Genomic DNA, 25,891 nt, shown 5'->3' on the forward strand with positions numbered 1-25,891 from the left:
TATTCTTTCCAGTTTATTACTTCCTGAGCTTTGTAGCTCACCTTGTATCCTTCACCATCAGGTCCTAGCGGGGGAGTACCAGATGTGGGGCCTAGCAGCAGTGTCCAGTAGTGTGTGTACGTGGAGCCGTTCAAGACAAAAGATGTTTGGGAGTTGTTAGTTTTATAATGTTTAACAGTTTGGGTTTATTTTTATTTCCAGTTTAGGGATTTTCCCTTAGATGCAGTTATGGTTTTTAGTCTTGATGACTCAGAGCTTTATTCCAGTTGGTTGAGATATTTATTATTGGTATCAGATTTTAGTTATCAGTTAGTTTTATTTTATTTTCCCGTAGCACCTCTTCTCGGGCAGTCCTAGGAGAAGGGGTGTTACATATCACCCCTATGTAACATATCAGACAATAAGATAATAAGGTATTACATTATCCAATTACACATTTTTTTATTTAGACACTCAAACTTTTTGTTGTTTCAATTACACTCCTAAACTATGCAATTGACTTGAAATTGCAAGTTTAAGGGTATCTTTGAAATAACAAAAAAATTGAGTATCTAAATGAAAAAAAAAAGTTGCAAGTATAGGGGTTAAAATATGTATTTTTCCTTATCCAATATGAAAAAAAATTAATTACACCATATCAATGACAACCATAAAATTGTCTATCAGCGTTCGCTTTCGTGTATGAAAATTTCAGAATTGCATAAAGTCTACACATGCACTCTGGTGGATTGTATCCTCAACCTTCCATGTCTACTTGGGTGATGAATCAGCGTTGGTGTGGAAGCAAGGTCAGTCGGGGTCGACGATGAGGAAAAATGGATAACAATCAGTTGGTGATGAGGGAGATAATAAGTAGATCGGTGGAAAAAAAGGCGAAAGGCCGATTGACGGAAAGGAAAGAGAGAGCTCGGTTAATGGAAAGGGAGGTGAGAGGTGGGTCGCTGGCAAGGGAGGCCAACGGTCGATGGGTCGATCAACGAGAAGATGAAATAACCAAGAAAAATTTCGATCAGTCGGTTGATCGAGGTGAGAGAGAAGATGGGTTGGTTGGCATAAGGGAGGTGAGATGTTGGTTACTTGCTAGGGAGGCCAAAGGTTAGTGGGTCGGTTGGCCAAGGTGAGAGAAGTGATGGGTTGGTTGGCGCAAAGAAGAATGAAACTAAGGTTAATCGGTTGTTGGTGCAAGCTATGTTGGTTGTCGGCGCGAGGAAGCACGGTCAGTCAATTGTCGTCTTCGTACTTCTAGTCGGTTGTCGATGATAACAATGAGAAGGAACATAAATGGCAGTAGATTATGCAATTTTTAGTCGTTGGAGCTTAATTTGATTGTTTACACTCAACCGTGTGTGATTTCACACGCTTTGTTAACTGGACCAAAAGGTGTATGATTGGTCCGAAATTGAGAGATGGAGTGTGTGATTGTACCAAAATTGAAAGTTTAGTGGCATGATAAGTCCATTTTAAAGTTGAGGGAGCCAAGTGGCTCTAAGGAAAAAGTTAGAGGGAATAATACACACACATACACACCTAATATATACACAAATATGTATGCACATATACATCCGCACACACATACACTTACATACATACATACACATGCACGCGCACACACACACACATATAAATATATTGGCTAAAGGCATATTTATGCCCTTGAACTTTTTACCTTTTTTTTTTTCTTGTGGAACCTTAAACTTTTCGTGGTTTTAAATATGTCCCTAAACTTTAGCAGAAAACATATTTATACCCCTAAACTTTTACATTTTTTTCTTGTGGAACTCTAAAATTTTTTTAGTTCTAAATATGCTCATGAACTGTGCAAAATCACTCGTTTAAATACCTGAAATATGCCTTTGGTTCACTTGTTGGTCAGGTGTTTAAATGAGTGATTTTGTAAAGTTTAGGAACACATTTAAAACTATAAAAAATTTAGGATTTTACAAGGAAAAAAACTTAAAAGTTCAGCGGTATAAATATGCTTTTGGCCAAAGTTTAGGGGCATATTTAAAATCACGAAAAGATTAGAGTTAAAAAAAAAAGTAAAAGTTCAGGGCGTAAATATAATTTTTGCCTAAATATATCTATAAATTCATGATGCATACATCATTTATATATGTTCACACACACACACACACACACTTATATATATATATATATACGTATAACTAATTTTTTATAAATATTTTATTATGTAAACCAAACACTAGAAAATAATATACAAATATATTTTTTAAATAAAATATTTTACTTTAAAAAATATCTTTCAATATAAAATGTTTTATGTTAAAACAAAGGAAATCTTTAATTTAATTTGTTTTAAGGTGTTCAAAATTGATGAATGGTGTTTATGCAAATCAAGTAAATTACAAGGACATTTAGTGACAAAAATAAACCACAAAAGGTATCTAAGTAAATGATCAAATTACAAGGGTCTAGGGATAATTTATCCTATTATTTAGAACCAAAATTCACATATTCTAATGTCTTGGTGCGGACTATCCCACTTCCAGAATCTCTTAGGCCCTCCCCTCCAGGATTCTCATTATCTCAAGAGGATGTCGCCATGTACGTGGAACATTCTCTTTTGTAGGATTGTTGGCCAAATCTTATTAAGAGTGTCTTCTCTAAGGAAGTCTGCCTTGCCCTGTTCTCCATGGGTGATAATAGGCTTTGATGGTTTCACTGTTAAATTCTTTTGTTAGGCCTGGGATGTTGTTGGTTTTGATTTCACTACTGGTGTTTGTAATTTCTTTCAGTCAAGTTAGCTTGCTTGGAGAGGTGAATGCTACCATTATTAGTCTTATCCCTAAGGTCCTTCACCCTATTTCTCCTAGTCATTTTCGGCTTATCTCGTGCTGCAATGTGATCTACAAAGTCATTGCTAAGATATTTCGGCCCATCTCGTGTTCAATGTGATCTACAAAGTCATTGCTAAGATCTTTGCTAATTGTCTCAAACCCCCCTTGCCTCAATTTGTGGATGAGGCTCAAACAACCTTTGTGCCGGACTGCTCTATAAGGGATAATATTATGTTAGCCTAGGAACTCCTTCATTGTTACCACCTCCCGTGTGGCCTTCCTCGTTGTGCCTTAAAAGTTGATCTTAGCAAAGTTTATGACTATGTAAATTGGGATTTTTTGCTTATGGTTCTTCGCCTCATGAATTTTCCCCTGCGTTTCGTTTCTTAGATTCGTGCCTGTGTAACTTCCACCATGTACTTCATTAAGATCAACATTCATCTTCATGGCTTCTTCCATGGCGAGCGAGGGCTTCACCAAGGGGACCTATTATCACCTTATTTGTTTGTCCTAGTCATACAAGTCCTTCATGGTATTGTTGCATATCATACTCATGTGGATGATTTTCAGTTTCATTGGAAGTGTGATAATTTGGGCTTACCCATGCTTATATTTGTTGATGACCTCTTACTCTTTTCATATGGGGACCGATCGTCTATCAATATTCTAAAGCGTTGCCTTGATCATTTTATTGAATTTTTGGGCATTTATGCTAACCTCTTCAAAAGTGATTGCTTTGTTTGCTATTCCACCCTGAATCTGCAGACAGAGTTGGTTATGGCCTTCGGTTTCTGCTAGGGTACCCTGCCTATTCGATACTTAGGCATCCATTTGATCTCAACAAAGCTTTCTTATAGCAATTGTCATCCCATTCTTAATAGGGTTCGTTCTCAAGGTAAGTATTTGGCGTGGGCGTCTTTTATCCTTTGCTGGTAGACTTTAGTTAGTCCAATCTATGCTTTCTACTATTCATGTGTACTAGGATTCCATCTTTATTCTCCTTAAAAGGGTCCTTAAAGAGCTTGATCAGATCGTTCATGCATTTTTGTAGAGTGGCTCAAAATTATCCCTTCATAAAGCCAAAGTAGCCTGGCTTGACATCTGTTGCCCTATGGATGAAGGTGGTTTGGGTTTTCGTACTTTATTCCTATGGAATCAAGCCTTGGTTACTAAGCTCATTTGACGTCTCATGCAAGCTTCTTCTGAATCCCTATGGATTTAGTGGATTCACTTGTATTGTATTAGGGAATCATGTTTCTAGTTCCTTTCAATTCCCTATTCTGGCCCTTGGTACTAGCGTAAGCTTCTCTAACTTAAGGGTAAGATTTGTTGATTCTTTGGGTGGTTTGTTGGGATGGCCATAGGGTTTTTCTATGGCACGATCATTAGCATCCCTTGGGGGAGTTTGTTGATTATTTTTCTTGCTTTTTTCCTCGTCAGTTCTGCATTCCTTCCACTGCCAGAGTGCCTGATATTATTGTGCAAGGCGCTTAGCGTTGTCCTGATTCAGACCCTTCTCAAGATCTTCAGCTCCTTCTCTCTTTGATGCCTGGCCCTCCACGCATTTCTTCCCTTAATCGCCCTTGGTGGCTCCCAACAACTGATGGTGCCTTCTCTATGCGTTCTGCCATGAGGGCCTTGTAGAATAGGTATGATAAGGTCCCTTGGTATCGTCTTGTTTGGCATGGGTTAGGAGTCCCCTTCTATGCTTTTATCCTTTGACTTGCTATTAAGGAGTGTCTATCCACTCTCGACCATCTCAATCTATATTTCCCTTTTCCTAACAGGTGTTACCTTTGCATGGCCATTTTCGAGAGCCACATCCATCTATTCTTTGCTTGTTTTTTTCTTGGCAGGTTATTTCTTTTTTTAGATGTCAAATGAAGTTTGCTTGGACTTGGTGTAGCTGCTCCTATGGGATTCTTATGGCAGCTCATAGATGGCGTGGCAAATCCTCGTGGATGGTGGCAACGAGGCTTACACTTCAAGCAGTTGTCTATCTCATTTGGCGAAGAACGTAATAGCCACTGCTTTTGAGATAATGAGCCTTTCCCCTTTTCAGTTAGCTTCCCTGATCCAAACCTCAATTTGGTCTTGGTTAGCTTCAATGCGCTTCCCTCGCACTCTGCAAGGTTTAGCTTTTGTCTATTTTTGGCGTCTCTCGCCTTCTTACCTACTTTAGTCCTTTTTTCTCCTATGTTATGATGTCTTTTCAGATGCTTATGTTGTAGCATTGTTGTTCTCATTATTTCTTGGTTTGCTGTTATTTAGTTTATGTAGTTTTCGTGTTAGCAGGGCATGCCCCTGGTGTTTCTTGTAATTGCTTTGTGCGAATTTTCATGTTTAATGCATTTTTATTTAATTTTTTTAATCCTATTATAAATTTTAAAAAAAAACACAAAGTTCCTTATATTACAAAAAAAATCAAAAACTTGTTGTAGAATTAAAACTGAACATAATTTTCCTTATATTATTAAAAAACTTAAAAGCTTATTATAAAATTAAAATAATAGGAAAATTTTAATATTTTTTGATAATTTACTCAAAATAATATAAAAGTTTTAGGTGTAATTTACTTATTATAATATTACATTAAATATTGTATATAATTTAGTATAAATATTTATTTAATATATTATTAAATTTTAATCTTTTGATTAGACATGCATACGGGATAAGTTTTAAATTCTTGGGAATACTCTTGAAAATCTTTAATTCCTAGGATTTATGTAATTTTATGTTTGATTAGATTTAAATATTATCAAGAATGGTGAGTATTTTTTTTTGAGAATCTTATATTCTTATGTTTGGTTTAAATGTAATATTCTGGGAAATTCATGTTCTCTTTCTAAAATTATTTTTATTTAATTTTTTATTTAAAAATGATAAATTCCTTCTACTATATAAAATATTAGAACCCACAATATCTTTAGAAAGTAAAAAAAATATCATTTTTTTATACATTATGTATATATATGCATGTGTATATACATATAATATATATACATAATATATATGTTTGTATGAATATCTATTTTAATATATATAATATTTTATAATAAATAATATAAATATATATATATATAATATGTTTGTATGGAGTTATAAAATAATAATGGGTGTTTTAGTCTTTTTATTTGTTAAAAATATTTTCAAATCTATGAGAAACTTGAATTTTTAACCCTTATGAAAATCTTTTTGTTAGAAAGTTACTTAAAAATCATTTCTAAAAATCCTATTTTCTAAGATTTTTTTTATAAAAACATTATACCAAACATAAAAATACAAATTACCAACCTCGCATTCCCAAAAATCTTAAAATTTGTCCTCTATCGCCCTAAGTTTAACCCACTCACCAGATCAGCAGCAGCCTTGGCTTTTCGCGAGAGCGAGAGATAGAGAGAGAGAGGGAGAGAGTAATTTGAAACGTTGGTCTTTGGATACATTTACAGATTATTCATCGCTCTGCCTTGTAGTCTACTCCCTTGCTTTCTTCCCGCCAAAGGCGAAAATGGTAAATCACCTCAAGTATAGGAAATCCCCACCACCGTCAACGGCGGTGCTTTGCCGCAAAGTCTCACGAATCGTCTCCCGCCACCAGCAGATGAAACTCGCATTCGGCCGCCTCAAATCTCAGATCCGAAGTGGATTATTAGAAGTAAATCCATTGGCCTCCAACAAGAGCCGCTGGAATTTCTCTTCTCCTTGTTCGTTAATTCCGATTGCGCGCTTTCCATGCGAATTACAAGCGCCGTGTTAGTTTGAGTTTTAAGAATTGCAGTCTTTAATGTGATTTTTGCAGGCCGAAGAGGTATTCGCGTCGCTCGCGATTCCATTGATGAGGCTTGTCGGTTTGAAGACCGGTGAAATGGCCGAAGAGGGAAGATTCAGCACCATTATCGCGAACACGGATATGGTTTCTCTAGTAATTTCCCATCTTTAACTCCATATATATATATGCAAATTTGTGCATATAGCGGATGCCGTAATGTGCTTATTATCGTTGATTTTCCAGCGAGGAAGCCGGAGCAGGAGAAATGAATCGGAAAGGCAGGCGAAATCAGCCTCTGCTATTGAAGGAAGAGATGAGGTTCATCAAATTCGCGAACATTAACATACATACACAATTTGTGCATAATTGGTTGTACTTGGTAGATTGAGTGAGCACATAAACATTTGAGACCGGATTAGCCGGCATTTTTGCACATTGCTCCTCAATGAATCAAATCCACTTTATGGCAAATTAAAGCTGTAAAATTAATATAATCTTAATGATCTCGACGGATCAAACGCTCAAAGCATCTGATATGAGAGTGCATTATCCGTATTTATGGAAGTTCTGTTAAATGATTAATAGCATTTTGAAGGTTTGTAAGTAAATTATATTGGAATTCAATTCAATTACTTGGGGTATTGTTTCACTGGCGAGTGAGGCATCTACCTTTCATGCTTTCACACGTATAATTGCTTTCTTTGCATAGGATTATAGCTCTATGTACTTGTGAAGCATATGGAATTTGGCACTTGGCAAGGATTTAATAGCTTAATGCTATCTGAAGTATGCTTATTGGTGCCTAATAGAAGAGATGGTAAGCCTCCAATTTTGTGACGATGGATGTCTATTTGAAAGATATATTGTAATGGTGGACTTCTCTACCAATAAAATACAGGCAAAATAGTGTTTGCCATGTTATCTAGTCACAGAATGGATGGCATGTGATCCCCCTAGCACATAAGGCTTATGCCATCACATTTTCTCTGGTTTTGTGGGTTAAGCCAACAGATAAACCTGACTGACCTCGTGAGAGGACCAGACTGCAAAATTCAATTGCATTTGTGTTTGATTGGTTGAAATGTAGGATTTTCTTTTCAATAATCTTCAATGTTTCAGTGAACTGTGAAGTATTGGCTTGATGATCTATTGTTCCAAAAGCTGTTCAATGCTTCCTTTGGTTTCCCTTTTATATTCACATGGTCACCTGCCCCTGCAAATTTGCAGGAAGACAGTTATGGTTCTAAGGCAACCATGTTAGGCAGAGAACTCATACAGAAGCAAAGACTGCAGCTGATACAACTGGTTCAGCTTCTTAAACAAATTGAAACTCAAGTCAATTCTAGCCATAGTGACATCCTTCAGGCTCTGACTGACCATAGGATTTCCATCCACAAGTTCTTTCAGAAAGCCATGGCATCTGTGGTTTGTATTCACCAGGCAGGTCAAAATAATGACACTGATGTTACACTAAAGCTCCTTCGAGCTACGTTTGAACATGTAGATGTGGCCCTTGGATCAGTAGAGGGAGGTATAGAAGATCTGATGCAAGAACTAGCTAAAGAAATGTGTTCTCCAATGGTGGAGTATGTGAGGGGCCTTAAGGCTGAAATGACTACTGGGACATGCCTACACTTATTGTCTGTGGTGGAAGAGATGGGAAGAGAATTGAGAGATGGAAAACTAGAATTGGAGCAAGCGCAAAGGAACATGAGAGCAGCTGAGGAGAGGAATATTGAGACTTTGAGCAATCTGAAGAAGTCAGAAGATAGTATAAGGAAGATGAAGGAGTATCTTCAATTCTCAGAAGCCAAAAAAGGGTCCAATGAGTTTTTTGTGCCACACAAGGTATCATATAACTAATCTACATATTTCTTCATTTTCGATCACAGTTTGAAAACTGGCATCCTGACTTGACTTCAAGTGTGATAGATCCCAATTAGGAAACCTACATAATCAGAATCATATTTTACTTTTGCTATCTTGCACAACATTTTCTTGCTAATCAGGAAGCTTATGTGTAAATGAATGCAGAATGGAATATGTGCCTCTGAACATACGTGATCACTTCAGTATTTCATTAGTTGACATTGACAAATACTTTATCACCAGTTGTTGGGTAGCTTTATTTTCTGCAATGCCACATTGTACTCATGAATGATAAAATTTTCAGATTTTTATGATGCTACATTTTCTATTATTGGAAAATTACTGCCTCTGATCAAAACGAATTCTTATTGTGTGCACTTATTTTTCTTTTCTACAGAAGGAAAATGTCTTTCAGGTTCTATTCATGCAAAATGATATGGTCATCTTTTGATAGGCAACTGACAAGGCTGTATTTTGCATTCGTGTTCTTTTCCCCATAAAGTTTATAGGTACGGAGGAAGATCAATCTAAAGATGAGAAGCTGCTGTGGGAACTACTGAAAAAGAAAAGGACATATAGAACACCAGAGAGTCCACTTGGACTACAAGGGCTTCTACACAGGAGACTGAATAAAAATCCCAGGGAGAGGACAACCCGGGTCAGTGGCCGGCCCAACACAAGGAGCTACTTGTCAGGGCTAACTCCACAAAGCCCATACTTGGATTCTCATCGACTGTTGGGCTCATCAGCTTCACCAGAAACTTGGCAGGTCCAGTCCGGCAAGTGTATCACTCCTTGAAGTCATATATGAAGGCAGATTCGTTCTTTTAACTTCTTACTACCGTAGAAGAAATAGAATATTGGGTAGTTTTCATGGTGCCTTTCCTATTGGTAGCCGAAGTAGATGCATGATTAGAAAACATGCATGTCTTAATTTTCTATAACGATAGCTTTCTTGAATTCAACATGATGAATTGATCCTTATTGTTCTCCCATTTCTAGCGAGGCAAATCTATGAAAATTAAGAGGATAATCCATCAAATTTAGAGCACATGACGTTATCAATTTCAGCATTATTGCTGCAAGATTGAATGGTAAAATTAGAAAATAGGATCAGATCATTGTTGTTGAAATAGGAATCGGAAGCAGGACAGGCAGGGGAAGGGAATCGGAAAGTGCAGCCAGAAAATATAGGGAAAATGGAAAACAAAAACATGATAAGAAAATCAAATGGAAACGTAGTAGGTATTTGATAAGAAAATTCTATCAACATCAATTGTTTGTCCTAGCCATTTTTCCATTCCAAGGAATTAGTTCTCAACATATTTTCCAAGGTTTATATTGTTCTACTGGATTGCTCCATTTGATGACGTGGGGAATTGCGCCCTCAGGAAACCCAAGCTCGGCGATGACCCGACCAAAGGTCTATTCCGGATCCTGCAACTAAAGAAGAAGAACCGCCTACGGTTCTGAGAAAGCCCCTCCAGCCGTCGAGTTAGAATTGGGATGGCTTTTTGGGTCAAAGAAGAAGAATGAAAACGAAGAAATAGGCAGTACGAGGAAGTGTCATACCCTCTTTGCCCAGGCTAGTTGCCTTTTATGTCCTAGCTTTCTAATTTCCTACTGCTGAGCGAATTGCATCTGATTTTCCCATATCTGCTCAGGGCGAACTTTTTGTACAAAGAGAAATAAAATGTATCGTAAAATTTTTTTATTACTTAAATCTGATGATCTAGTTTTACTCATTTTCATAATTAAAGTAATATTTAATCATAAGAATTAAGAAAAATGTTAAAAGTTTTTTTGCAATCATATAGTATTAACTACATAAACATTCTATTAAAAAAAAAAAGCTACATAAACACTTTTATCAGTATCTTTTTGCAAATTTTATTGTTAAAAGTACTTTTTTCAATCACTTAAACAAACATATATAGCAACACTACTTTTGGGTTGACTAGAATTCTATTTGAATTTGTATTTGATTTACCAATTCAAGATTGAGATAGGATTTTTGATAACCTTTCCCAAGTTAAGTGGGATTAGAATTTCTGACCTATCCTTATCTTTCTAAATACCCCTTTACAGCTGAATATTTCATGGTGAGAAAAAATTGTGAGATTGGGTGTGTAGGGGTTTTAGGTTGAGAAGTGAGAGTTCTATCTCTTATATATCTCTTTACATAGTGAGGTTTTGCTCCTCCTCCACCTGTGGATGTAGGCATCTTACTGAACCATATACATCTATATGTTTTTGATTTTGATCTTGTGGGCATCACAAAATTAATTTTCTATTTGTATTTGTGGTGGTCTATTCTCAACAAATGCAATCATTTCTTAGAAAATCTGGCCAAATGCTACTGTTTTTCCTTAAAGGTAATTCTTACAACAAGAATTCCGCAGCAATGCGCCATGGGCACTTAGTCATCCCACTAAATGGGCCGGCTAAATGAATCCAGACCTTCAAGTTCAACCATCTCTTCTATGACCTCTGATTCACATCTGATTCACACCAGAGGGAGTCAAAATAAATATCCCTTCTTCTGTAGCACACAATAAGAACACCCCGAAGTTATTGCTGCTCTAGTTGATGTTGGTATTAATGTTGTGAGAATAGAGTAGATAAGGTAGTTGTCCAAACATTTACGGCTGGAAAGAACTGACATTGGCCCACATGGCAACTGAGCAAGCTCGTTGATATTGCAATTAAATGTGGATATTGACCACGCTTAATTGAGCTATTGGGTAGTACTGCTCTTACTAGGCCAGGGTGCCACCTATTCTGATACCCTTGTTTGATAAGAAAGTGCCCTGTATTGAAGGGAAGACATAATAGATAAAAAGTTGATTGCAACAGAAAGGATGGATCTTCTTTGGTTTCTTTTTGATTGAAGAAGCTTGGAATAAATAATACACTGAAGTTGCAGAAATACAAGTTGCCAACAGAAGAGTTTGAATTCCTAAGGTCAAAAGGACAAAGTCAAATGGTTGTCCAAATCTGATTGGTTGACTCAATTAGAAGTCTGACAAAGTCTGTATTATGATGACTTATATCGACTGCTCAAGGACTAAACTCTAGCCAAATGAAAGGGTGCTCTTAGTGAACAAGAGATTTTCTGCTTTATAAAAATTGGATAAAATTATTTGTTACCCTTGCTTCATTCTCAAACTTGTATGAAATCTTCTAATCACAAATTAAAGAATTATCTTACTATTACTATAAAAACTCGCCCCAAAAAGCTATAATTTGATGATTATTATAAATCCAACAATTGAAGTATCTAGCCAAATTAAGGCCGTTGACATTGGTTCTGGATGACTTGATCTAGTAGGACTGGAATAATGAGCTCATAAAGCGGAACACAGTTGTGTCTCCATCCATACACTCACAATGTTCTCGACATCAGAGCTTAAAATTCCTGAATTCAATCATACATTCTAAGTCTCCTATCTGATTCTTCCTCCATGTCTCTAAAAGTCATAATCCCACCTCAAAACTGCAGTGGGATATCATCCCAAACCCCACTCTCCAAAGACACAGTGGTAGAAGTTCTGAAGTAGTAGATGCGAAAACACAATAATCATAGTTGGCAAAAAAAAAAATGATAATCATAATAATGAGGTTGGGTTTTTTGTGGGTTTCTTTCTTTTCATTTCTTTTTCGCTAGATAAACCAAAACCAAGCTGGTTTAACTCTGGCTGATTACTGCAAAGAATAAATGATGAGATAAATGGTCCACTCCAAGTTGATTGATCAATAAGCATATGGTATCTGCATTAGTTGCTCACCTATCTTCTTCCCCTATTCCCCACTTCACAAGTCCACTTTGAGATCTCCCCAGAGGATGTCTAAGGGTCAGTTAGTCATATGATCGGTCCCCTTAAATCAATTAATGGAGGAACATATTCTCCTTATAGTCAAAGATAATTAGAATTAATGAAATATAATGCTATATATACATATGATGAAAAAAGCTTGGTAAGGAAAGGATGAGCCCAGTTATCCAGCAACTAGAATCTTATCTCTCCATGCTTGTTGCCTATATATAGATGCATTGTCACTGGGGATTGGCATTCCAGTCCAGAGAGCAACAGAGGAAGAGTGATCTAGTATGAAGATAGAGAGCCTTGTTTGGTAGCCAAGGATGACTTGCCTAGATCCCGCGAAATTAGGGGTTTTTTGAGAAAGTACTTGCGCGGTTTCTAGGCGTCATCCTTAGCTAGTCTGACAGGCTCTTATCTTTCATGCTAGGCCTTCTCTTCCTTGAAGAAAGTTAACATCTACTGGACTGGAAAAGCAGAATGATGGAATGGAGACACGCAACAGGTAACATAATGTTGGTAAGTTGGAATTATAAGAGTTTATATGTAGTTGGTCTCCGTAGCAATTTGATTTTCTTGTGCTTTGAATTTTGGCAAACTCATAGCAGGAAGGAATGCTACTATTTCTGGGGTTACATAGAATAGAAGCAGCTTGCAGATTATGTTTGGTTAATGCGCGCATGCTTTATGAGGTTCCGAAAAGAGCTTGTATAATACATTTTTACCTATGGAGACTGTATAAGATATAGTCTATTTATATGTAAAAATTAACCCTTGTTTTTTGAAGGTGAAGGTCTTTGTTTACATTCGAATGTTCTGAAGGAGCAGTTCTCAGGAAATTTCTCAGACCAATATTTAGAGCCAAGTATTTTAACTAACTGGGCCTCCTTTAGGGGCAGAAATATAGGTTTATTCTATGCTTAGTTGCCATATTCTCAATTAGGTCAAGACATGTAAAATAGGCTGGCTCGTTTTTGCATGGATTGGCCTGTTTGGCCCATTTGTTTAATTTTTTTGTAAAACAATAATAATAAAATAGAATATTATGTTGAATAACTTTTTTTTATATTAATAAATTACAAACAATATACTAAAATAATATGTATATGTATGTGTTAAGTTATACCTCAATTAATGAAAAGCTAGATTTCTAACCTGAGCTTCTTGCAGGCATCATAACCTACAGAGAAGCTATATTTATTTTAAGATGTATGTTGACTGCCTTGTTTAGCTTATGGTTTTGGCCCTTGGGTGCTCATTCATTAAGGGACTTCTTGTGTGAACTTGAAATCTTCTAGCATCTTTTGCTTGGTCGCTATTAGGTCAATACCCAATTTGTTATGTTTTGGCCAACTGGGGGTGCAATTTGGGTATCCCCTCATCCTCCATTAGAATTTTTTTTTCCTCTTTTCTAAAATGAAATATTAACGGTTCATCCTATAAAATTTAAAGTAATTGTAATTATTTATCATGTCCAATAAGACTGTCATGGTTCTAACACAACTAAAATTTTAAATATATATACAAATCCTTGAAATTAATTTAAAATTAATACCCAAAAATTTGAGCCCCCAGTGAAATAATAAAATTAGATTTTATAAAAGAATAGAAATGTTTAGTGTTAAAAATAAAGTGCATAACACTTGTTAGCAAAACTCATTTATGGGCAATGCTAACACTTGCTCTAGAGCAAAGGCTAAGCAATAATAAATTCACATTATTTTTAAATAATATATATTTATTAAATCTTATTTTTATCTTCAAAATAATTTTATTTGTTGGTGATAAGTATATCATGTTTTGAATCATTTAATTAACTAAAAAAATTATTGAAATGTTGAAAATACGATAAAATGAATATATCTTGAGTAATACTATTTATTTAGACCGGAGATAGATCTCTAGACTAATTGACGCATTTCCATTGGGAAATAAAAGGATGTAGGTGTTCATGTTTGCATTGCATTTTTTTATTTTCTTTCATTTTTTAATTAAAAAGTGCCAACTAAACTATAGCGTTACTCATATATCTTATTTAAAAATAAAATACATTTATTATTGCTTAATTATTTAACAATACTCTTCTTTTATTAATGGGAATTCACAATCATAATAAAATTTACTTATCCTCAATAAAATTTTTTACAACTACCCAAAAATAACTTGGGGAAAAATAAAAATTATTGACGATAATGTCCTGAACATGTAATTAATTAAAAATTATATGCATCTAAGTTATAAACAAACTGGCATCACCCATTTTATTTTCTTTTTTTTTTATTGAAAATCAAGGAGAAACAGACATATACATTAAACTGCAAGAAAAACAACAATAAAATTAAAATAAAATAAATAGAACAAATTTAAATCACAAAAGGTATTTCTTAATTAATTATTTTTATTTCTCTTTCCATGGTTAAAATTACCCTAATTTCCCGAAAAATTAGCCATGTAATAGTGCATATATGAGTGATGATGGATCCAATATCTAACTATATATATATGGATGGTTAGGAAACAAGACAACCCCACAGAATGTCACAACGGAAGCCAACTAAGCCCATGTTGATGATACCCTTTGGCGTCAAGGGATTCATAACGTAGATTCATTGCGTTCAAACCTTATCAAACCCAAACACACTTCAAATTGAAGAATTAATTAAAAACTTTGAATTAATAAGTTGTGCACGTAATGATTGTACATGAAAGTTTCTTCACTTAAATTATTTGTGTGTGCAGTAGTTATAAGTATATGTAACAATTGATAAATTTTTGTCTTTATACCTTTCAACAAATAAATCAACGGTGTCCTTTGTTTTCTAATCTATTAGCAATTATAAAATTTATGAGCTTATTTGGAAGGAAAGAAGCAGAACAGTTTAAACCCATAATCATAATGCTCCTATTATACAAATGGCTTGTGTAAAAGTTCTTGTGTATCTTGATTGGATGGATGACTTCTTATGTATTAAGGTTAAGACTAATATGTAGAAGAGTATCAGCATCTTTTGAGATTATTTGTTTTTGATCTCTATAAAAAAATCTCGGAGGTGATTGATGTATTCTTGATGGGCCATAATTCGAAAAGTCTCCAAAAAATTATATCTATGAGACCCGCAAAAGACTTTCATAAAGATCTCTTGGAAGTGTTATTGGGAGAGGCCTCTAGAAGGTCTCCTATGAAATGCTTTGATGTAAAAATCTCCCAAACCTTATTCTTCAAGCTTTTCCTCTTAGTCCTATCTTAAACTCGATTCACTTTCTTAGACACATCAATATTATTTCGAATAGATGAAGCTATAAATAGGGAAGAAATAGGTTGGAGCGTTGTGGGTCATCCATTTTTCAATTCAACTTTTATCATTTTTTTGGCTTTTACAATGTTACCTATTATGTGGTTAAATATTGTAAGAAATTTATTATTTTTTAATTACTTTCATTTAGAGACAAAACTAAAAAGATAATTTAGTGATGTATCACACGTCAAAGTCTATAAGAGTAAAGTCCTAAAAAAGACAAAAACTAAAGCTCATGAAGAAGAAAACACCTCAAAACATGAGAAATTGTTCAAACAATCCATAATCTCCTAGAAGCTATCGATAGTTCCAGAAGATTTTTAAGAAATTATCTTGAAAATTATCAACAGTCTCCTAAGACTATTAATAGTTTCGACATACTAGATTCTCTCAAAAGATTTATGATAATCTCAAGAAAAAAATTAACAAGCAAGGCTTTAGCAGACTGGCATGTCTCCTTAAAACTTACTCTCCCAATGAAGTCCTAACTAATGTGTGAACATAATGTAAAAAGTCTATAAAAAAAATTGTAATGGATAAATCTTATCCATAAAAAGTCCAAATCATAGTCAATATAAGAATACTATGGATATTTATCCTCAAATCTCAGGTTTCTCTATAAATAAAAGATGCTTCATTCAAAAAAAAAAATCACAAATACTGATTCAAGAGTTCTATAACTTCTCTAAGTATTTTAAAAAATTTAACTTAAGTTTTAGAGTGGCCACACAAAGATTGTCCTTTCTGTATCTTCTGACAGTATTCATTTTGAAAAGAATTTATCAGCTTGAAAATTATTTCTTGATATATATAAATTCTATTATTAGATCTAAATAACAAGATTTAAAAATACTAAAATAGTAACAGAAATTGAAATTGAAGTTGAAGGAACATCTAAATGGGTATTTCCTTTCTAGAATAAAATTAGATATGTCGGCTTTGATTGAAGTCTATTCAGCTGTGATTAATAGAAAATCTTGCTTTCTGATTTAAAAAAAAAAACGACAAGATAACGCGTAATTACTCGACCAAGTCAAAAGGGCGGGCAGAGGTGTGGAGTGCGGCGCCGCAATGCGAGGCGCGGTCAGTGGATAATGCCGGCGCCAGACGCGGTCACTGGATAATGCCGGCGCCAGAAGTAGAAGAAAAAAGTCGGCGCCCAAACAATTTCATTCATACTTTTATTCACTGAATTGCCCTTAGACTTGCGGTTGTTTGGTGTGATGCTCTGCTTATGTAACTCACAAATTTAATAAAATGGGGGCATGCGATATTATTAAGGAGGTCTCTAGAAGGCGACCCTAATCTCTCAGACAATATTGATCAATCTGTATTGTGTTGTCCAGAAAAATGATTCAAGGGAGGGAATGAGTGCCTTTTGATTTTGGGTTCATTTTGTCGACTACTCATTTTCAATAGTAGTTGATTAAACTAGGTGCTAACTGAGCCCTATGAAGATTTATACTTTCTTTCTTTGGTGGATTATTCTTATCCAATGGTCCACCATACAAACTAGACCCAAAATCTAATACTTTGTTATAATTTTGAATAAAAAAAAACAACGAACAAATCATCAACCATACAAATAAATACAAAATTTAACGTGAAAAACTCAAATTAAAAAAAATCACGGACATAAAAAATAAAATATCACTAAAATGATATTAATACAATAATAGTGATATAACTGTAATAATTCTAAGGTATTGGGTATATTTATAAATTTACCATTCATTTATAGATGTATATAAAAATGAATTTAAATAAATTCGTATTTTGATCAAAAGATGAGCTACGAAGAAAAAAAATTTTGATGAGTCTCAAAAAAAAATAAATCTTCAATTGTAGATGTAATTTCAATCATAGTCAAATTTGACATTCTAATCATAATTAAATTTAAATTTTGAGTCATAATTATAACATACTTGTTATCTAAAATTGCTCAACTACATAACAATGTTCGTTGACTACACATGAAAAGGTTTCACAGACATATTTAAAAATTTAAAAATTTAAAATTAGTTAACTAAGGCAAGCTTTTGGCCAACCATGCAAAGGTATTTATTTAAAAAAAATGCCATCTTTTAGAAGCTTTTTATTTTGAATAAAACCTCTTATTATGTTGAAAAGGGATACTTTTAATACAAGGCAACGATAAGGTTTTGCCATTCTCAAAAGACTGTTTCCTTGTACTCTCGAGGATATCAAGAAGGTCTTAATTGAATTTCTATATTTTATAGTGTAAGCACCCTCGTTCGGATATCCCAATCACCCGGACTATCCGAACGAGAATGCCTATGGAAGGAGAAAGAATGAAACACAAGACATAAATTACCCTGGCATACATACACAAGAAATCAAACAGCAGAAGCTAAGTTATACACATGCATGCACTACAGATACTCCGCTAGCACAGCTTTCACATGATAAATAAATATATACAGACACCTATGCCGACATACATGAGACACGAGAAATGACTTGGCACAGTAAAAAATAATAAAGGGAATCCCTCTCAAACATCAGAGTTGACAGGAACTGACAGAACTGCCTGTACACCATACCGACTCTGCCGCCAGACGCTATCTTCCTTGCCCTTGACTCACGCTGCCTCTACCTGGAATGATGGAAAGCAAAGTGAGTCAAGAGACTCAACAAGCATAAAGAAAGGAAGGCTAAAGGCTGAACATATCCAATAAACTCTCCCCAGAACACCAATCACTCAAGCACACACAAGCCATGAGACGTCCAACACAGTATAAAAGCATAAATAAAAGCACGTATCAATCTTTGAGGCCCACACAAGACACACGGCACCCAAGTCCCATACCAACTTGCCGCTGCCGCTACCCTGAGAGGCAACATATATCTTCAACAAACCTGTGCGTGCCATCTCGGGTCGGTGCTCCCATAATCCGAATGCTCGGGTCGATTCTCCCGACACACGAGCTGTAGAATAACCGAGTTGTAGGCTCCCTCGGAACAGTCCTCCCGTCCGAGAGTTGTGAATTGTCGGTAACCATGCAATGCACATAAAAATACAATGCCGTAGTAAATATCAACGTGATACACCGGCGCCCATACATCCAGGCATCAGGCCATGCTCCGCCCACATAGTAAACTACACGCGATGCATATGCCCGTGCCAGATGCAACCTAACCATGCTAGAATGTCCGTGTCCCAGCATACTCAATATATGATACCCTAACATGCATCCCGTACCCATGTGCATATCAAACCATGAACGGTAATACAATATATCGAATCATACAGTAAATCACATAAACCATATAATGACAGGGCTAGTCAGCAGCGGCACCAGTCAACGGTCAGTAACTAGGAGTGTCTGCTCGACGGTCCACTTCAGAGCCGTACAATAGTCTATTCCAATGTCACCAAACAGTCGACCCTTGCCCCACTGCTCAATAGCCCTAGCCGACCCACACCCAAGAAATCCATAAAATAAACTCGCACATCTAGAAACCTAGTCCTCAAGTTGGGTTCAGCACCATTCCCAAGAGAAGTGGGGGCGGTGCAAACCCCCATAGGCTCACAACAAATAAAGTTCTAGAAGTCTTGAATTTAATTTAAATCTTACCAAATGAATAATAACTCAATAAATAATGCTAGGCGTTGATTTCGAGTAAGGGAGGGGATAAAATATAAGAAACAACGGGGACTTACACGAAGATTGTAGGGTTTACAGAGGGTTTAGCAGATTCCCACCTCCTTGCTCTGCCGCTACACAAATTAGTAATTTTTACTAATTACACTAAGCTTCGATACAGAGCCCATACGCGTATCTCCAATAATCTAGTTAAATCGGTATAAAATCAAGACTATTATGAGTATATGAGGCCACTAAAAATTAGAAAGTGAAGAGGGCTTGCCTTATTTCGCAAATTTTTGGCCTTAAATACTCTCGCACTGTAAAATAATAATAACACTAAAATAAGCCAAAATATAGCCTAAAAATAAGATTTAATCCTTAGAAAATATTTAATATAAGCTGATTAACCTACATCGCCCCTCAAATCTTCGATTGCGCTGAATAAAAATTAATTTTCTGAATTTTCTCTCTATTTTCTCCCTTCTTCACGCTGTCTTCGCGCCTGTTTCTTCTCCATTTTGCTCTCTGTTCTGCTCCCAATTTAGCCTCAATTGAAGCCTTAAAATAGCAATCTAATCCCACGAAAAAATTGGCAATTTGACCTTAAAATACATGAAAAATAGAGGGCGTGGGAGGAGCAGCGCGGGCTCACCAGCGCGCGCCACCCGGCCGTGGCATGGCTGCCCACCTCTTTGCCCCAAAACAACGTCGTTTTGGGGCTGAGCTGCTGATTAAAATCAGCATTTCTTTCCCCAACTGCACGCCCCCGCGAATCAAAATCCGTGACCTCGCCCAAGCCACCCTCGCGCGCAACCACCCGGCTAGCCACCATACTCAATCATATAAGCGCACCAAATTAAATTTAAGGCGACTCTGCGTCAGTTGCTGGAAATTACATTATGACCCCACAACTTTCAAAAATTACCACATGCAACCCACATCCAATTTTCCTCTTATACACTTATACCCCAAACATTCCTAAAACTTCACCAAATTAATTCCATCATTAATTCCATAAATATTCTCAAATAATTTAATTAATTACCCTTAATTTCTTATTTTCTCAAAACAACATAAATTATTATTTTTCTTTAAATTAACCCAATAAATAATTATTTCCACATACCATTAAATAATTCAATATTTCCTAAATTACCCAAATAAATTATCACATTCTAATACATCCCCAAAGATTTAGGAATTAATTACCAACCGCTCCCAATTTCAATTAATCATTATCAGCTGCTCCTGATTAAACTAATAATCATAAATTATTCCCGAATTACCGGGATATTACATAGAGTCTTTTCTTTTTTATCATAAAAAGATTTATTTATTACAATACTTATTAATAGTGTTTTAGAGTTGATCATCACCATATTTGTCTGGTTGTACCATTGGACTAGCTTTCCTAAACCACCACAAGCTATTCCTATCTATATTCAACCTTACTTGACTTCTAAAAAGAGAATGGGACTCTCTTCTAACATGTTATTTGACGATTAAGTCAGTCACAAGACCCAAAATAGAGTGACGCAATAATATAGAGTGACGCAATAATAGAGATATCTAACTCTTGGAATGTGTGTCTTTATATGGGCGCACCATAGGGTTGGTGGAGGGCTAAAATTGTGCTACGCGAATAATTAAATACAAGCCTAATGACACACTATAATCATGCTATGTAGACGATTAGATTAGAACCCATGACTCCTGAGTCTAGTTCCAAGTATGGTTTAGGATCTAGTCCTTTGAGTTGAATTTTTCATTTAGGTTTGACCTTGGGCCAAGAACCCGTGGTACCATGGGTCTTGACCCCAAGTCTAAGATGTCTTTGGTCACCTCCTTGGGGAGTTTTAAGTGTAGGGTATTTTCATATTTTCTCAACAGATTAAGTTATTCCATAATCACTTATTAAAATGGTTTCTAAAATATATGAATAACTGACTTAGCTGATGAGGGGCATAGAGCACTTAGATGTCAATTTTTAACTTGATATTAATCACTCAAGAGATATACAATTAATTGAATCATCAATCAAATTATAATGACAAAAAGTTTGACCATGGGATCTAAAAATTCTACCACCTCCCAATCCTTACTTTAATCTAAACTTTAACTTATGGAAATTGGTATGAGATTAACATATCTTAAAATAAAATTATATCCAAATATTTCAATGGATTTGAACATAAAAAATAAATAAATTCTATCTTCAATATTTATTGCTATATACTCGCCGCCTGTATGCAGGCGTTGAACAAACATTGTAGCGTTGAAACTTTGAAAAAGGACATTTATGCGTGTCATTTAATTAATGTGCGACTGTAATTGGGTAGGTGGCTTCTATCCCCCACCACTATTATACATCTCCTTTCTTAAAATTCAGACTTTAAATTTTGACAAGGTTTTGATTACTTAAATTTAATATTTAAGTGTGAAAGGATTTGATTAGTTACTTATAGTATTTAACATTTAATATTTAATACATCACATGAGTTTGAGAACTTATTGGGGATATTGATTGACGAATTTAGTGTGTTTCTAAATTCATGTGATTTTGATTGATCTATATATAAATATTAAAAATTAAATGTTAAACCTAACACATAAAATACTAATACCTAAATGGGTTTGAAAACCCAATTGATTCCTCAAACTTTATCCCAACATTTGATTCTTGTGCCAATTTTGGCTTAATTATTCTTTTATAAGATCTTGAATAGTAGCGTTTATATAGTAGTGGTAACTAGGGATTTTGGATTAGTAAACATTAATTTATAGCTTGGGTCCAAATAATTTCTTTCTATTAATTGTTTGGAAATAAATAGTTGAATAAGAACCTTCTTTCCATATTTAGATTTTCATGCAAACTCTATATATTTAAAAGATATTATTTTTTATGTGATTCTACGAGCTTAGGAACCAACATCCAATCATATTATATTTGATTTTGATCACATTAACTTGTTTGGTTATACTTTGACTGATAAAGTCCAAATATAGACTTGGTCATCATGTCAATGCCATCCATCATGAGTATCCCTATCTTTTCTTTTCTTTTTTTCCATAAAATAAATATCCCTATTAATTAATTATACCTCGAGAATGTTATACTTATGAGTAAATTTAATAAATAACTATTATAAACTTATGTGGCGTACATAAATTTATAAGAGTAAGTGGATTTATTGTTAATTTTAAATAAAATTATTATGAATTTAAATATAATTGTTATAAATTTACGTATATTACCTAAATTTATAAAAATTATTTATCAAATTTGATTGTGATATACCATTTCCCTTATATTATTTTGTAAATTTGAGAGATTTACTCTACGTACTTGCAGCTAGTGATACACCTAACTATAAAAAATGACTTTCAATAAGAGTATTAAATACATTGAGTCATTATAAAATAGGTAATATTCTCATAAAATAAATAAAATAGGTAATATTAGGCAATAGTTAAGTTACAATGAATGGATAATGCTAATCATATCCTTTAGGCAGTAGTCACTACAAGAAAAATATTATTTAGTGACGGAATTAGCGACGAAAAAAAAATCGTCACTAAATAGCAATGGATATCTGTCGCTAAATTTTTGCGACGAATTTGCGATACTTTATTCCTTAACTAATATTTTTTGAATTTAGCAACAGAAACCCCGTAGCTAAGAAAGAAAAAAAATAAAATAAAAAAAAAAACTTTAGCGACGGAAGAAATTCGTAGCTAAAAAAGAAAAAAAATAAAATAAAAATAATAAACTTTAGCGATGGAACAAATTCGTCGCTAAAAAAGAAAAAAAATAAAAATAATTAACTTTAGAGACTGATTTGTTCTGTTGCTAAAAAAGAAAAAAATAAATTAAAAAATTAGAAACTTTAGCGATGGAAATTATTCGTAGCTAAAAACGAAAAAAATAAATTAAAAATTAGAAACTTTAGCAATGAAATAAATACGTCGTTAAAAAAGAAAAAAAAGAAATTAAAATATAAAAACGTTAGCGACGAAATAAATCTGTCGCAAAAAAAATAAATTAAAAATTAAAATGTTAGTGACGGAATAAATCCATCACAAAAAAAATAAATTAAAAATTAAAACGTTAGCGACAGAAGATATTCGTCACCAAAAAAAAGAATATTATATTTTAGCAACTAAATTTATAAAATATGAAATTCATACTTTGATTTCATATTTTAGCAACTAAATTTATATTTTTGACTCAATTTTATTAAATATACTTTATTTTTTTTGGTGACAACTTAAACTTTTCGTTATTTTGAATACATTTATATACTTGTATTTATCTTTTTTTTTTTTTACACATCAAAGTAAAGTAGTTAAATTGATTAAAAAAATACAAATATAAAAATTAAATTAACTTAAAAATATAAATAAATAAGTGTAATTAAATAACAAAAAATTCAAGTGACCGTACAAAAAAAATCATAAAAGTACATAAATAAAAATCTAGATTTGCCCCATATATGCATACATTTTTGAAAGATATTAATTTTTATTATTGAGTAATATGTTATTTTTTAACGGATATTCATCTTTTTAATTGAATAATATGCAGATAGAATTTTAATATCCACGATGTTAAGATGATATGTTTCATTAATTTTAAATTTTATTATTAATTAGATGATGTCACGCTATATAATTCAAGAATTTACATAGAAACTTAGTAATGTTACTAAAAATAACTTTTAACAAAATATTTATAAAAATTTAATATGAAATTCGTAAAATATTTAAATTAAATTTAAAATCTGATTTGATAATAAAAATTTTCATAGTTAAATATAGAATTTATAAAAATTTCAATTAAATTCAAAATTAGTGATAGAATATTCCGTTGTTAAGTTGTAAATTAATAAAACATGAAATTACAAATTAAATTCAAAATGAGTGATGGAATATTTTGAAAATAAGTTTGAAAAATTTTAGGGTGCGAATGTAATTCTGAAAAGTTTAAACAAAAATACTATAAAAGTATTTTATGCGCATAATAAATCAATGAGACTTTCAGATCAGTTGGTTGTGAGCTCGCGTGTAAGTCTTTGGAGCTTGGGAGGTCCAGGGTTCAATCCCTGAAAAAGGGAAGAATAAATCACTTGTTAGGAAAATAATTCGCGGGAGTAGGTACATATTTTTATCAATAGTGGAGTAAGAAGTGCCCATTAGCGGGTACATATTTTTAATTGTAATATCATACTTAAAATTATATATTTAATTAGCTAACTAAATTTTTTACTATGCTACACTCCAATTAATTGTGTAATTGAGATAAATAATTTTTTATAATACTTTTAATTTTTTTAGTCAAAAATACAAAAGCAAGATTGCAAAGTGTTTTTTTCTACTATATTGTTTTACTCATTTGAATAATAATATAAAATTTTATTCTTTAATCAATCTTTAATTAATGAAAGGATCTTCAAGTTTATCTCAAAGAACACTTTTAAAGAGATGATTGTTTATTTTACTTTCCTCTTAAGAGACTTGTTCGAGAATATAACTTGTTAAAAATAATTTTTACCTTAAAGAATATATATAATTTAAAAGTATAAATTAATTAGTAAAATAATTTATATAATTATTATTATTTATAACATAAAAACTATTGATCATTTAAAAATAAAAGATTAATCTTTACCTCCCATTTTATAATTAAGAATAAACTTGTATACTATTGAAAAATATTTTAATTAAAATATAATTTTATTCTTTCTTCAGTTATTGTTCATCAAGCACTCTTAGTGTTTTATTTCTATTACAATTTTTTTATTTTTTTCTTCTTTCTTTATCTCTTATGCTTTTTTGTTCTAATTAATTTGAAGTCGTAAAATCAAATATCTATAAAGAACCATATTTTAAAATAGATAAAAAAAGTATATTAATTTAAAAAAATATATTAATTTTAAAAAATTTATTATTCAGTGATGGGCAATCACCCGTCGCTAATTCTTTTCCATCTGCGACAGGCAGATGCCCGTTGTTATTTTGTTTAGCGACGAGCACTCACCCGTCGCAAATGATTGTTGATTTTGCTTTCCTCTTAAGAGACTTATCATTTTTAGGTTAAAGAATATATATAATTTAAAAATATAAATTAATTAGTAAAATATTTTATATAATAATTATTATTTATAACATAAAAATTATTAATCATTTAAAAAATAAAAAAAAATCAATTTTTACCTCTTATTTTAGAATTAAGAATAAATTTACATATTATTGAAAAATATTTTATGTAACATCCTGCATTGAGCAATAGGAAGGACCGGAATAACTTACCTTGATGGGCCTACGTGAACTTCTCAAGTGTCACCCATCCTTAAGTTTCCCTAGTTTAAGCACGCTTAACCCGGGAGTTCTTTGCCTATATTTATCCCAAAATGTATCCAGCTGGTGTTGTTTCCTTACTTATCTTCGATATATACTACCCTTATCTGGGCTCTTGGAGTATTAATTCTCTCTCCTTTGAGCACATGACGTCCTCGTCATGTGACCTTACAACTAGTCACATATTTTCTCTTCTTTAGGGGCTGCTATCCTAGAAGCCTCCCAGAAATCTCTCCTTATACACCCCCTCAAGCCCCGGCACCACTCCCCGCCTTCACCAAGGGTCGGCTCTAGTGGTATCAGAGCGTGTTTGGAGTTATTTAGGATAAGATGTCCCTGTACACCTAGGTTTTCGGGTAGAGTTAGG

General features: G+C 33.6%; 1 protein-coding gene across 2 annotated transcripts; it reads left to right on the forward strand.

The window, feature by feature from the left end:
• Nucleotides 1–6,185: 6,185 nt before the first annotated feature.
• LOC127789809 (uncharacterized) lies at nt 6,186–9,686 on the forward strand. Of its 2 annotated transcripts, none has more exons than XM_052318811.1 (5): nt 6,186–6,456; nt 6,601–6,723; nt 6,814–6,888; nt 7,798–8,418; nt 8,942–9,685. In XM_052318811.1, the coding sequence occupies exons 1-5, from the start codon at nt 6,310–6,312 to the stop codon at nt 9,236–9,238; spliced, it is 1,263 nt and encodes a 420-aa protein (XP_052174771.1). In that variant the 5' UTR covers nt 6,186–6,309; the 3' UTR covers nt 9,239–9,685. The 2 variants fall into 2 exon arrangements, with proteins under 2 accessions (XP_052174771.1, XP_052174772.1); XM_052318812.1 differs by having other exon boundaries at nt 6,319–6,505; nt 8,942–9,686.
• The last annotated feature ends 16,205 nt before the right edge of the window (nt 9,687–25,891 follow it).

Source organism: Diospyros lotus, chromosome 14, assembly GCF_014633365.1.
Source record: "Diospyros lotus cultivar Yz01 chromosome 14, ASM1463336v1, whole genome shotgun sequence".
NCBI classification, from domain to species: domain Eukaryota; kingdom Viridiplantae; phylum Streptophyta; class Magnoliopsida; order Ericales; family Ebenaceae; genus Diospyros; species Diospyros lotus.